General features: G+C 52.9%; 1 protein-coding gene across 1 annotated transcript in view; it reads left to right on the top strand.

The window, feature by feature from the left end:
- LOC135892872 (deleted in malignant brain tumors 1 protein-like) overlaps positions 1 to 13,725 on the top strand; it is a 246,121-nt gene that overhangs the window by 156,619 nt on the left and 75,777 nt on the right. Inside the window, exons 25-30 of the mRNA XM_065420642.1 lie at positions 4,718 to 4,744; positions 6,187 to 6,516; positions 8,584 to 8,907; positions 9,506 to 9,514; positions 10,989 to 11,440; positions 12,679 to 12,706. Of these exons, the coding sequence (XP_065276714.1) occupies positions 4,718 to 4,744; positions 6,187 to 6,516; positions 8,584 to 8,907; positions 9,506 to 9,514; positions 10,989 to 11,440; positions 12,679 to 12,706 (1,170 nt within the window). The remainder of the gene's footprint in view (positions 1 to 4,717; positions 4,745 to 6,186; positions 6,517 to 8,583; positions 8,908 to 9,505; positions 9,515 to 10,988; positions 11,441 to 12,678; positions 12,707 to 13,725) is intronic.

Here is a 13,725-nt window from a genome sequence, read left to right as displayed (position 1 = left end):
CCCCCCTATCCCCCCCCCGAGACCCACACTGCAGGGAGCCATGACTACCCCGGTCTGGGGCGTTTCCACCAGCCCCTGAGCCAGGCTGATGATGGCAGCCGGCTCTGCAGAGACTTCTCTGACCTGGTCCTGAGGCTAGGCCCCTGCATTAGCCGTGCACGGCCTGGATAAAGGGAACCCCACCTCGCAGTGGAGTCCGTGGCTCAGAGGAGGATGGGTTTTCTTTTCTCGATTTCTCTCCTTTTCAGTTGACCCTTGGCTACAGGGGCTGAGCAGCCTGCTGCCCTGGTGTGTACTCAGCCGGGGCATTCACCGGTGTGGGAGGTGGGTCTTCATCACTCATGAAAGCTACTGGGGAAAAACATCTAGTGACCCACTGTGCTCTCTCTTGGGAGAGAAGATGTGGGGCTAGCACAAAAAGAGAAAAAAGTGGGGTCTGGACACTGCTGCGGTAATTTGTGTGGAAAGTTGAGGGAAGCCATAACCCGGGGGATGGGACATCGCTCTCATCACACCCCCTTCTGGGGCTAGCAAACCAAAGAGACAAATTTCAGCACCCCGAGAAGAGACTGTTACTGCTGAAAGTGTGTTGGTTTGTATGTGTACACACAGAGTAAATAGTTCAGTATGCTTCCCATCCGCGTGTAGTCCTCAGTGTGACGATTTGTTTAGTATATTTTAAAACCTTTCAGCTGCTTAGTGTATTCTGTAGCCTGCTAACAAGTTTTCTCCCAGTTTCGGGCTGTTCCTGAGAGAGATAAGTCTGTTGTATTTGAGTGGGCATTTTGTGTCTGTGCCCTTTTAACAGCTTAGATGTGGATAAAGCTACTACCCCAGTTAGGGGACTGTTCAGGTTCAGTCCTGGGGTCTCACGAGCAGCTGTGAGGTCCCACAAGAGGGAGGATGTCATGGACTCACAGGACTCGTGCTCTCTCTTGGCTCTGTACGGTCCCTAGGAGGAATCCCCTTCAGGGCAACAGCCCTTCTCGAGGGTCCACTCTCTCTCAGGGGTTAAGCCATTGTGTATGTAGGCCGGGATTTGTCCCTCTTAGCCTGGGTGTTCTCTCTCCTGGCTTCAAGAGTATTATGATAATAAGCTTTAACACTCTAGCATCTGTTTAAACCTTCTAAGACTACAGCTACACTAGAGAGTTTACAGCGGTGGAGCTGCAGCGATGCAGTGGTGCTGCTGTAAGCTCTCTAATGTAACCACTCTGAGCTGACGGGAGAGCTCTCCAGTTGGCTTAACTACTCCAGCCCCGTGAGCGGCGGTAGCTATGTCGGTCAGGAGAGCTTCTTCCACCCACATAGTGCTGTCCACACTGGTGCTTAGGTTGGTGTAACTTACATCGCTCGGGGGTGGCTTTTTCTGACCCCTGAGTGACGTAAGTTATACTGCAGCACGTGCTAGTGTAGACATTGCCTACGCTAGTTTCATGTTTTTCAAGTTGTTCCTGGCTTTTGTTCTGTTGTTTGACTAATTCAGACTGGTTTGCTATTTGAATAGCTGTGGCTAGGGTTAAATCTCTCTTCAGTTGTAGCTGCTGTGAAAGGTTTTTATCTGTTAACCCAATAACCAGCTTGTCTGTGATATTTTCAAGCTTTGCATTCCCCAAATCACAGTTTTCAGCCTATCTATGTGGAGCTCTTATAAAACATTCAAAACTTTCCCCTAGTTCTTGAGTTCTCTGGTGAAAACAAGCTCTTCCATAAGCCGTGTTTCTCTGAGATATAAAGTATGCATGAAACATAGCCAGAGCCCTTTCATAATCACCTTTGCGACTGTCTTCAGTAAAGTCAAAGGATTTAAAGATATGCTCTGCTGGCTTCCCGTAGCCTACATTAAAGAAGATACCTGCATCTCTCACTTTCTTTGTGCAGCTTGGCAGCAATGTGAAAGCTTGTGAAATCTTGTTTCCAGTGTGTCCATGGTGAAGTTTGTGAAAGTTGAAGTTCTCTGGGGCACTGAAGAGTGGCCATGGTGATGAGAACCTGCAACCTTTGTAGCTTTGTTCCTTCTATTTCTGTTCTTAGTGTAAGCAGAGTCAGGATGAGCTCTACCCTGACATCTGGTGGTGAATTGTGGCAAGTGTGGAAAAGAACTTCAGGGGCTGATCTTGTTTGCATAGGCACACCCACTCCACCTAGCATGAGCCCTCAGCAGCCCAAAATGGTCACTTTGGCTGCTGTGGGATCCCCAGTTTCTCTGTTATCGGAGCAGGAGGAATAAAGTGTTGTTACCCTGATTATGTGAATCAAGGACAATGAAACTGTTTTATGACAGAGGGTCTCACCATCAACTAAGTAGCACTCACTAGACAAGGGACATGGGTTCCAAAACCTAGTGAATTGAGAAAGGCTAGAGACAAGTTTTTGTATTTGAGGGCATGGGTGTTGTTTAAAGGTCTGAAACACCAGTTCTATTTTCTTTATTGTTAAAGATCAGAGCTAGTTTTGATTCTATTAGGAATCTAGTTACAGGTTGCTGAGCTGAGTTTGCCTTATGCTAATAGTGCACCTGCACTTGGGCTCTTCTACTACAAGCTGAAATTACTAAAGACCTAAAATCACTGAGTGCTATGTTAACTGGGGCGGGGGGTGCTAAAGATCTATTGCTAAGTGGCTGGTGGACCAGAGGTGAGCAGTTTGTGGGACAGCTGGACTGGCTATGGGATGGCTGATAGAGCAGAGCAGCTGGCAGAGTGGAGCAGTTCATGGGATGGCTGGTGGAGTGGAGTGGCTTGCAGTGAAGGCTGCAGCAGAACCCCATGGAGAGGCGTGGCAGTTGGCCTCGGACCAGGTAAGGTGCCTCTTAATGCCCCCCCCATTTCCACCCAGGCTGGGGGGGATAAAACTCTGCGGCTAAACTTTTGAACCCTGGCGCTGCATTGACCAGGGACAGAGACTTTGGGGTGATTTTTGGGTTGCTGGACTCAAGAGACTTTTGGGGTGTTGGACTGTTGGGACTTTGGGTGAACTTTTGGATTGCTGGACTTAAGACTCTGCTCATGGTTTGTGTTATGACTCCTGTTTGTGGTGTTTCCCCAACATAATGCCGCATTGTTTCCCTCCTTTATTAAAAGGCTTTTGTTACACTCAGACTCTGTGCTTGCGAGAGGGGAAGTATTGCCTCTTAGAGGCGCCCAGGTGGGTGGTATGTAATTGTCCCAGGTCACTGGGTGGGGGCTCGAGCCGGTTTTGCATTGTGTTATTGAAACGTAACCCTTAGATACTGAACCCAGCCCTTGTTGCTGCCAGCTCTGATGGGCAGAAGGGTTATATTAGTTTACTCCAGACTCTGTGGTGTTCTTCTGTACCAGACATGGACTGGTCACAGAGCTTGCTTTTACATACCACAATCCTTTAATGCTCTGCCAGATATGGTTGAGGTTAGCTTTAAAAAAGGTACAGTAACTCCCCACTTAACGTCCTCTCGCTTAACGTTGTTTCGATCTTACGTCCGTGCTCCATTACAGAACATGCTAGTTTAAAGTTATGCAATGCGCCGCTATAACATCGTTTGGCTGCCTGCTTTGTCCACAGCTGGCAGCCCCACTATCAGCTCCCCTACGCCCCCCCAGCACCTCCCGCCTGCTGGCGGACCCTGCAGATCCGCACCTTCCCCCTGCTCCCCCTGTCTCCTGCCCACGGCAATCAGCTGGTTTGCGGCATTCAGCAGGCTGGGGGGAGGGGGGAGGAGTGAGGATGTGGCGTGCAGCCTCCCCGCTCCCTCCCCTGCCTCCTGAATGCCGCAAATCAGCTGGAGGCAGGAGACAGGGGAGGGAGGGGGGAGGCTGCGCGCCGCGTCCTCGCTCCTCCCCCCAGCCTCCTGAATGCCACAAGACAGCTGATTGCCGTGGGCAGGAGGTGGGGGGAACAGGGGGAAGGCGCTAATCCCTGGGGGCTGCCAGTGGGCGGGAGGCACTGGCGGGGGCAGGGGAGCTGATAGGGGGGCTGCCAGCCTGTTTAATATGTGTATTAAATTACTTGTTTAAAATTGTTTAAAATGTATATAATGCCTTTTGTCTGGCAAAAAAAAAAAATTTCCCTGGAACCTAATCCCCCCTATTTACATTAATTCTTATAGGGAAATTGGATTCGCTTAACATCGTTTCGCTTAAAGTCGCATTTTTCAGGACCATAACTACAACATGAAGTGAGGAGTTACTGTATTTTACACATATCGCCACCTAGTGGCTGAGCAGTATAATACAGTTTAGCACTCCATTACACAGCGTGTGGGGCTGTCAAACTCTAGGTCGGGGGGAAGCCAGCCCTGAGAGGAGCAGAGTGTGGGGGTCCTTCCCCGATGCATTCAGTCTGAAAGCAGGTGGCTTGGTTTGGAAGGGCTGGTGCAGTGTCACTGGTTCTGAGGTCGCTCACCAGGTCTTGTCTTTTGCTGGCTACTTAGGGCTCTTCTGCACTGGAAACATTACAGTGGCACAGTGGCAGCTCTGCAGCTACAGTGCTTCTGTGTAGATGCGACCGATGCCGACAGGAGTGGCAGGAGGGTCAATCCACCTCCCTGAGAGGCAGTAGATGGGTCACTGAAATACAACATGCACCTGAGTCTTTTCTTTCAGTGAATCAAGAGATGGCAGGGGAGAGCTCACTCAGGCTTACATCAGCCACTGCTTACATCAGCCAGTGTTTGGAGATCCCCAAGGTGTCCAGCCATAGAGACAGAGACTTACCTCATTTCTTTGCTTTCTTTCAGCTTCCATGACAGGATTTCCCATGGCAGGTAAATACAAACATAGTTAGAGGGTGTGGGGGTCTGTCTGTATGTGTGGAGTGCATGCTGCAGTGTGCTGCTATCTCATAAATTGGGGCGAGGAAGGGCAGAGTTAAGGTTATTTAATCTAGTCGTTCAAGTGTAGGACTGGAGACCTGGGTTCAAATCCTGCCTCCACCAGACTCACTCCATGGTTTCAGCCTATCACTGCCTCACTACGTGCCTTGGTTTCCCCACCAGTGAATTGTTAACAAAGGGGCTGTGTGGCAGAGTGAACAGAGCGCAGGGCATTCTGGCTGTGGGGTACCTGTGGAAATGCCCCAGCCATTCAGCGTCTCAAGGGCTCACCCTTGCCCAGTAAGGCCGATTGAAATTTGGGCTCTGGCAGTGGCTGGCTGAGCCACATCAGTCTGGGGTGAGCCCAGATTTACCCTGGGGTATGATCTGCCCCAACAGATATTTTTGCCTTTAGTTATTGTTAGAGCTGTTTCAGCTTAGCCCTGGCTGTGGCTGGTGAGTGGCCCCACCCCTGCAAAGGGCAAGTGGAGGTGCTGTGTACCTACACTGGGGCACCGTGACACTAGCTGGGGCCTGTCAGAGGTGGGGGTGCGGTACCAGGAGCTGGGCTGCCGAGGTGCCGTCACCACAGGAGGGTGCTCAGTTCAGCCCGGGGCCGGCCCTGTCTGTCTGGACGCTGTGGAATACAGAGGAGCTGAGTCAGCCCCAGTCAGGGCCAGTGGAGGCTTTGGGGGAGCAGAACTACAGTCCCGCGAGGCTGCTGCTGTTGGCTCCGGTCAGGCAGGGTCATCGGGGCGCAGACGGGGAGGGAGCCCAGGCAGGGGCAAAGGGTAGTTCAGTCTCCTGACCAGTTACGCCCTTTGTCCCTCGGCTGGGAGCCGCTCAGACTGAGGGCTGGCCTGGCCTGCACACACCTGTCCTGTCATGGAGGGGAATTAACCCCAGCAGCTCATTTTAAAGTTTGGGCATCAGAGAGCTGCAATGGCTGCGACTTCCACTCACTACCAGCTTGGACCCAGGGCCCCAGACGTGAAAGCCCAGTGCCTGTTCCCCCCACACCAGCCACTGGGCTGAGCTGGGATGAAACAGGAAACAGTGCTATCTGGGGGAAAAGCCCCAGGTCTCCTTCCCCGAATGTACTGCATCAGCTCATCCCCCTCGCACAGACTGTACTGGAGCCAGAGTCCCCTGCGGGGAAAGACCCTGTGTCCCATTCTCCATCCCACGAGTCAGCCATTCCCCCCTGCCTGGGGCTGCATCAGAGCTGGTGACCTCCAGAGATGAACCCCCCAGTGTCCCATTCTCAGCCCCGCTGAGCCAGCCAGTCTGCCAAACTGGGACTGAATGGGAGCCAGAGTAAACTACAGGGAACAAGCCACATATTCCTTTCCTGTAGCCCATCCCTGAGTGTTTTTTCCCTTGGGTATTTGCAGACTCAGGCATCCCAGAACTAACTCAGCTCCGACTGGTGAACGGCCCGAGTCGCTGCGCTGGGAGGGTTGAAGTGTTTCACAACCAGCAGTGGGGAACCGTGTGTGATGACAACTGGGACATAACTGATGCTGGAGTCGTGTGCAGGCAGCTGGGCTGTGGGACGGCGTTATCAGCCCCAGGCACGGCTAACTTTGGGCAAGGATCTGACCCTATCTGGCTGGATGACGTCAACTGCGCAGGGACAGAAACTGCCCTCTCCGATTGCAGGGCTCAGCCTTGGGGAGTCCATAACTGTAACCACGGAGAAGATGCCGGTGTTGTGTGCTCAGGTAACCTTCATCTACCACCCTACCTCTTGCAGGGAGCAGGGTGGGAAGCTCATTACGGGGCATTGTCCCCTCAACCCAGTGCTGACCCCAGCATGGTGCCTGGGGCCTGTGCTTCAGGGAGCAATATGATGGTTCCAGTAGGGAGCTCTCTCCTCTCATTCTGTGCTGACCCTAATTTACCTGTGCGGTTCTATGGGCCTGTGCTGCAGGGAGCGGTGTGGGGGGCTCAGTAGGGGACACTCACGCTCTCCCCTTGATATCAATGCTGGCCCCAAAGGGGGCCTGTGCTGCAGGTAGGGGTATGTGAGTAGAGGGCTCTCTCCCTTTGCAGTTGTGCTGCCCTAATGCCCTAGTGTGGTGCCATGGATCCCTAGCACGAGGAATCCTTGTCTGTGCCCGATTTGGGGCAGCTCCCCGACTCCCTCAGCCACAGGCCGCAAAAGCGGTGCCCTCTAGGCCTTGTGGGGGGTGATCTCTCTCCAGGTTGGCAATAGGCACATGTCACCGTTCGGCCCTCCCAGAGTCCCTTTGCAGTGCCTAGTCCCTGTCCTGCTGGGCATTCACAGAAGTCACAGATCTGCTGCTCCCAAAGGAACAGGGTCCCAAGGTGACCAGTTCCACCTCCCATCTCTGCCCCGATCAACACGCAGCTCTAGGTCCCTTCATAGTCACACCAAGGACAAGTGATTTCACAGAGTGTAGCGATTCGAGGGGTAGCAAGGAGACGGGTTGGAAAGAAATGGTTCCATGGCCAATAAAATCATACCACGCTGACTAGAGCCTAGACTCATTGAACGAGATACTTTTCGGTTTGGTAGAGCAACGCTCATCCCACAGTCCTTCCAGGCTTTTACTACAGGTTTGGCTGTGATCTCCTGTTCCTGAGACAAATGCTGTCAGCCGCCTCCTGGGTGAAAGGGAGCTCTTGTCCTCTCTCCTCTTTCTTTGTAGGTACAGACCATTGTTTCTTCCCAGAGGAGGTCTCTCTTCTGAGACTTGTGCTGAGGGTCCTTTGTAAATTCTCAGGCCCCCACTAGGCCCAGACAGTGACTATAGCCTGTCTCCATGGCTGTGCTTTCTTCTATGTGCTGATTGGCTCAGCTGAAGGGATTGCCATGGTGCAGGTGACAAGCTTCACTTCAACACTTCTGGAGTCTCATATTCTACATTTTACATCTCTCGTCAACTATGTCCCATCCAAACATCTTGCCCCCATTAGGGTGACCAGTGGGCTGCTGTCTTTTGGTAGAGACCTCACATACCACTTCTGGTGAGCTATTGTGCATATGTCTCACCCAGGGGATCCCCGAATAACTCCAGGCAAACCTGTGCCCTCTGCCAGTTGGCGTCTATTTATCTCTGGGCCAGACTCCTCTGCGGGACATTGGGGACCTGGGTAACTGCAGCTTCCACTGGTTGGATTTGGTGTCAATGGAGCCTGCAGCCACTCACTCAAACTAAAAATCCAGGACCAATTTCTGAAGAGTCCGGTTCCCAATCACTGTGTTCCGGTGGATTTGCATTTCAGGAGATAAGTCCTGAAGTTGTAACTTCCCCAAGAGCTGGACACAGGAGATGCAATTCTTCCTCACTTCCTGTCCTATTACATATTTCCCTATCCTGTTTCTCAGCTGCCCTGTCCTACCCCAGAAGTGGCTGCATGTCAGTGAGGGGAGTCTCCTTCTTCTGGGTATGTCACAAGTTGATATCTATGTAACCCTATGTATCTATGAATACCAGCACCAGGAGTGAGGGTGTATATCTGTTCCCCGGGAGGTTCCTGCCAGCAGTGCTGGGGATGATCTTTTTCATTAAGTGCTCTAGTGGGAGCAGTAGGTCAGACTGCCGTCCAATCTACCAAACTAGGTGACAGTTGGCTGGGAGAGGAGTGGACAAACTTCAACATTGCACAAGAGATTAGCATGGTCAGTGGTGGGGAGCCCTTGAAAGGCAGTGGCTGTGTGAAGAGACCGGTCAGATCCGTTGGCGGGAGGCGCTACGTTCCCGAGCGACACGAGACATCAGATGCACAGGAACCTCCCTGAGTGTTTTTCCCCTTGGGTGTTTGCATCTCAGAACAGGCTCATCTCAGACTGGTGAACAACCCGAGTCGCTGCGCTGGGAGGGTTGAAGTGTTTCACAAGCAGCAGTGGGGAACTGTGTGTGATGACAGCTGGGACATAACTGATGCTGGAGTCGTGTGTAGGCAGCTGGGATGTGGGACGGCATTATCAGCCCCAGGCACGGCTAACTTTGGGCAAGGATCAGACCGTATCTGGCTGGATGACGTCAACTGCGCAGGGACAGAAACTGCCCTCTCCGATTGCAGGGCTCAGCCTTGGGGAGTCCATAACTGTAACCACGGAGAAGATGCCGGTGTTGTGTGCTCAGGTAACCTTCATCTACCACCCTACCTCTTGCAGGGAGCAGGGTGGGAAGCTCATTACGGGGCATTGTCCCCTCAACCCAGTGCTGACCCTAGCATGGTGCCTGGGGCCTGTGCTTCATGGAGCAATATGGCGGTTCCAGTAGGGAGTGCTCTCCTCTCAGTCTGTGCTGACCCTAATTTACCTGTGTGGTTCTATGGGCCTGTGCTGCAGGGAGCGGTGTGGGGGCTCAGTAGGGGTCACTCACAGTCTCCCCTTGATATCAATGCTGGCCCCAAAGTGGGCCTGTGCTGTAGGTAGGGGTGTGTGAGTAGAGGGCTCTCTCCCTTAGCAGTTGTCCTGGCCCTAATGCCCTAGTGTGGTGCAATGGGTCCCTAGCATGAGGAATCCTTGTCTGTGCCCGATTTGGGGCAGCTCCCCGACTCCCTCAGCCACAGGCCACAGAAGCCGTGCCCTCTAGGCCTTGTGGGGGGTGACCTCTCTCCAGGTTGGCAATAGGCACACTTCACCCTTTGGCCCTCCCAGAGTCCCTCTGCAGCACCCAGTCCCTGTCCTGCTGGGCATTCACAGAAGTCACAAATCTGTTGCTCCCAAAGGAACAGGGTCCCAAGGTGACCAGTTCCTCCTCCCATCTCTGCCCGGATCAACACACAGCTCTAGATCCCTTCATAGTCACACCAAGGACAAGTGATTTCACAGAGTGTAGCGATTCGAGGGGTAGCAAGGAGACGGGTTGGAAAGAAATGGTTCCATGACCAATAAAATCATACCACCTTCACTAGAGCCTAGACTCATTGAACGAGATACTTTTCTGTCTGGTAGAGCAACGCTCATCCCACAGTCCTTCCAGGGATTTACTCCAGGCTTGGCTGTGATCTCCAGTTCCTGAGACAAACGCTGTCAGCCGCCTCCTGGGTGCAAGGGCGCACTTGTCCCCTCTCCTCTTTCTTTGTAGGTACAGACTATTGCCTCTTCCCAGAGGAGGTCTCTCTTCTGAGACTTGTGCTGAGGGTCCTTTGTCTTTGTAAATTCTCAGCCCTGCACTAGGCCCAGACAGTGACTATAGCCTGTCTCCATGGCTGTGCTTTCTTCTATGTGCTGATTGGCTCAGCCGAAGGGATTGCCATGGTGCAGGTGAAAAGCTTCACTTCAACACTTCTGAAGCCTCATATTCTATATTTTACATCTCTCGTCAACTATGTCCCATCCAAACATCTTGCCCCCATTAGGGTGACCAGTGGGCTGCTGTCTTTTGGTAGAGACCTCACATACCACTTCTGGTGAGCTATTGTGCATATGTCTCACCCAGGGGATCCCCGAATAACTCCAGGCAAACCTGTGCCCTCTGACAGTTGGTGTCTATTTATCTCTGGGCCAGACTCCTCTGCGGGACATTGGGGACCTGGGTAACTGCAGCTTCCACTGGTTGGATTTGGTGTCAATGGAGCCTGCAGCCACTCACTCAAACTAAAAATCCAGGACCAATTTCTGAAGAGTCCGGTTCCCAATCACTGTGTTCTGGTGGATTTACATTTCGGGGATAAGTCCTGAAGTTGTAACTTCCCCAAGAGTTGGACACAGGAGATGCAATTCTTCCTCACTTCCTGTCCTATTAGATATTTCCCTATCCTGTTTCTCAGCTGCCCTGTCCTACCCCAGAAATGGCTGAGTGTCAGTGGGGGGAGTCTCCTTCTTCTGGGTATGTCACAAGTCGATATCTATGTAACCCTTTGTATCTATGAATAGCAGCACCAGGAGTGAGGGTGTAAATCTGTTCCCCGGGAGGTGCCTGCCAGCAGTGCTGGGGGTGATCTTTTTCATTAAGTGCTCTAGTGGGAGCAGTAGGTCAGACTGAAGTCCAGTCTGCCAAACTAGGTGACAGTTGGCTGGGAGAGGAGTGGACAAACTTCAACATTGCACAAGAGATTAGCATGGTCAGTGGTGGGGAGCCCTTGAAAGGCAGTGGCTGTGTGCAGAGACCGGTCACATCCGTTGGCGGGAGGCGCTACGTTCCCGAGCGACACGAGACATCAGATGCACAGGAACCTCCCTGAGTGTTTCTCCCCTTGGGTGTTTGCATCTCAGAACAGGCTCATCTCAGACTGGTGAATGGCTCGAGTCGCTGCTCTGGGCGGGTTGAAGTGTTTCACAACCAGTCGTGGGGAACCGTGTGTGATGACAGCTGGGACATAACTGATGCTGGAGTCGTGTGCAGGCAGCTGGGCTGTGGGACGGCGTTATCAGCCGCAGGAGAGGCTCGATTTGGGCAAGGATCAGACCGTATCTGGCTGGATGACGTCAACTGCGCAGGGACAGAAACTGCCCTCTCCGATTGCAGGGCTCAGCCTTGGGGAGTCCATAACTGTAACCACAGAGAAGATGCCAGTGTTGTGTGCTCAGGTAACCTTCATCTACCACCCTACCTCTTGCAGGGAGCAGGGTGGGAAGCTCATTATGGGGCATTGTCCCCTCAACCCAGTGCTGACCCCAGCATGGTGCCTGGGGCCTGTGCTTCAGGGAGCAATATGGCGGTTCCAGTAGGGAGTGCTCTCCTCTCAGTCTGTGCTGACCCTAATTCACCTGTGCGGTTCTATGGGCCTGTGCTGCAGGGAGCGGTGTGGGGGACTCAGTAGGGGTCACTCACAGTCTCCCCTTGATATCAATGCTGGCCCCAGAGTGGGCCTGTGCTGCAGGTAGGGGTGTGTGAGTAGAGGGCTCTCTCCCTTTGCAGTTGTCCTGGCCCTAATGCCCTAGTGTGGTGCAATGGGTCCCCAGCATGAGGAATCCTTGTCTGTGCCCGATTTGGGCAGCTCCCCGACTCCCTCAGCCACAGGCCACAGAAGCCGTGCCCTCTAGGCCTTGTGGGGGGGTGACCTCTCTCCAGGTTGGCAATAGGCATACTTCACCCTTAGGCCCTCCGAGCATCCCCCTGCAGCACCCAGTCCCTGTGCTGCTGGGCATTCAGAGCAGTCACAGATCTGCTGCTCCCAAAGGAACAGGGTCCCAAGGTGACCAGTTCGAGCTCCCATCTCTGCCCCGATCAACACACAGCTCTAGATCCGCTCATAGTCACACCAAGGACAAGTGATTTCACAGAGTGTAGCGATTCGAGGGGTAGCAAGGAGACGGGCTGGAAAGAAATGTTTCCATGACCAATAAAATCACACCACGCTGACTAGAGCCTAGACTCGTTGAACGAGATACTTTTCTGTCTGGTAGAGCAACGCTTACCCCACAGTCCTTCCAGGGATTTACTCCAGGCTTGGCTGTGATCTCCTGTTCCTGAGACAAACGCTGTCAGCTGCTTCCTGGGTGAAAGGGCGCTCTTGTCCCCTCTCCTCTTTCTTTGTAGGTACAGACCATTGTCTCTTCCCAGAGGAGGTCTCTCTTCTGAGACTTGTGCTGAGGGTCCTTTGTCTTTGTAAATTCTCAGCCCCCCACTAGGCCCAGACAGTGACTATAGCCTGTCTCCATGGCTGTGCTTTGTTCTATGTGCTGGTTGGCTCAGCCGAAGGGATTGCCATGGCGCAGGTGACAAGCTTCACTTCAACACTTCTGAAGCCTCATATTCTACATTTTACATCTCTCTTCAACTATGTCCCATCCAAATATCTTGCCCCCATTAGGGTGACCAGTGGGCTGCTGTCTCTTGGTAGAGACCTCACATACCACCTCTGGTGAGCTATTGTGCATATGTCTCACCCAGGGGATCCCCGAATAACTCCAGGCAAACCTGTGCCCTCTGCCAGTTGGCGTCTATTTCTCTCTGGGCCAGACTCCTCTGCGGCACATTGGGGACCTGGGTAACTGCAGCTTCCACTGGTTGGATTTGGTGTCAATGGAGCCTGCAGCCACTCACTCAAACTAAAAATCCAGGGCCAATTTCTGAAGAGTCCGGTTCCCAATCACTGTGTTCCGGCGGATTTGCATTTCAGGAGATAAGTCCTGAAGTTGTAACTTCCCCAAGAGCTGGACACAGGAAACACAATTTTTCCTCACTTCCTGTCCTATTAGATATTTCCCTATCCTGTTTCTCAGCTGCTCTGTCCTACCCCGGAAGTGGCTTCATGTCAGTGGGGGGGGGGGTCTCCTTCTTCTGGGTATGTCACAAGTTGATATCTACGTAACCCTATGTATCTATGAATACCAGCACCAGGAGTGAGGGTGTATATCTGTTCCCCGGGAGGTTCCTGCCAGCAGTGCTGGGGGTGATCTTTTTCATTAAGTGCTCTAGTGGGAGCAGTAGGTCAGACTGCAATCTAATCTGCCAAACTAGGTGACAGTTGGCTGGGAGAGGAGTGGACAAACTTCAACATTGCACAAGAGATTAGCCTGGTCAGTGGTGGGGAGCCCTTGAAAGGCAGTGGCTGTGTGCAGAGACCGGTCAGATCCGTCAGCGGGAGGCGCTACGTTCCCCAGCGACACGAGAGATCAGATGCAGAGGAATGTCCTTGATTGTTTTTTCCCTTGGGTGTTTGCATCTCAGAACTGTCTCAGGTCCAATTGGTGAATGGCCCGAGTCGCTGCGCTGGGAGGGTTGAAGTGTTTCACAAGCAGCAGTGGGGAACCGTGTGTGATGACAGCTGGGACATTACTGATGCTGGAGTCGTGTGCAGGCAGCTGGGCTGTGGGACGGCGTTATCAGCCGCAGGAGAGGCTCGATTTGGGCAAGGATCAGACCGTATCTGGCTGGATGATGTCAACTGCACAGGGACAGAAGCTGCCCTCACCGAATGCAGGGCTCGGCCTTGGGGAGTCCATAACTGTAACCACGGAGAAGATGCCGGTGTTGTGTGCTCAGGTACCCTTCATCTACCGCCAT

The sequence above is a fragment of the Emys orbicularis genome, chromosome 21, assembly GCF_028017835.1.
Source record: "Emys orbicularis isolate rEmyOrb1 chromosome 21, rEmyOrb1.hap1, whole genome shotgun sequence".
NCBI classification, from domain to species: domain Eukaryota; kingdom Metazoa; phylum Chordata; order Testudines; family Emydidae; genus Emys; species Emys orbicularis.
The sequence above is the reverse complement of the archived record's forward strand: the minus strand, read 5'-3'. Positions and strand labels throughout refer to the sequence as shown.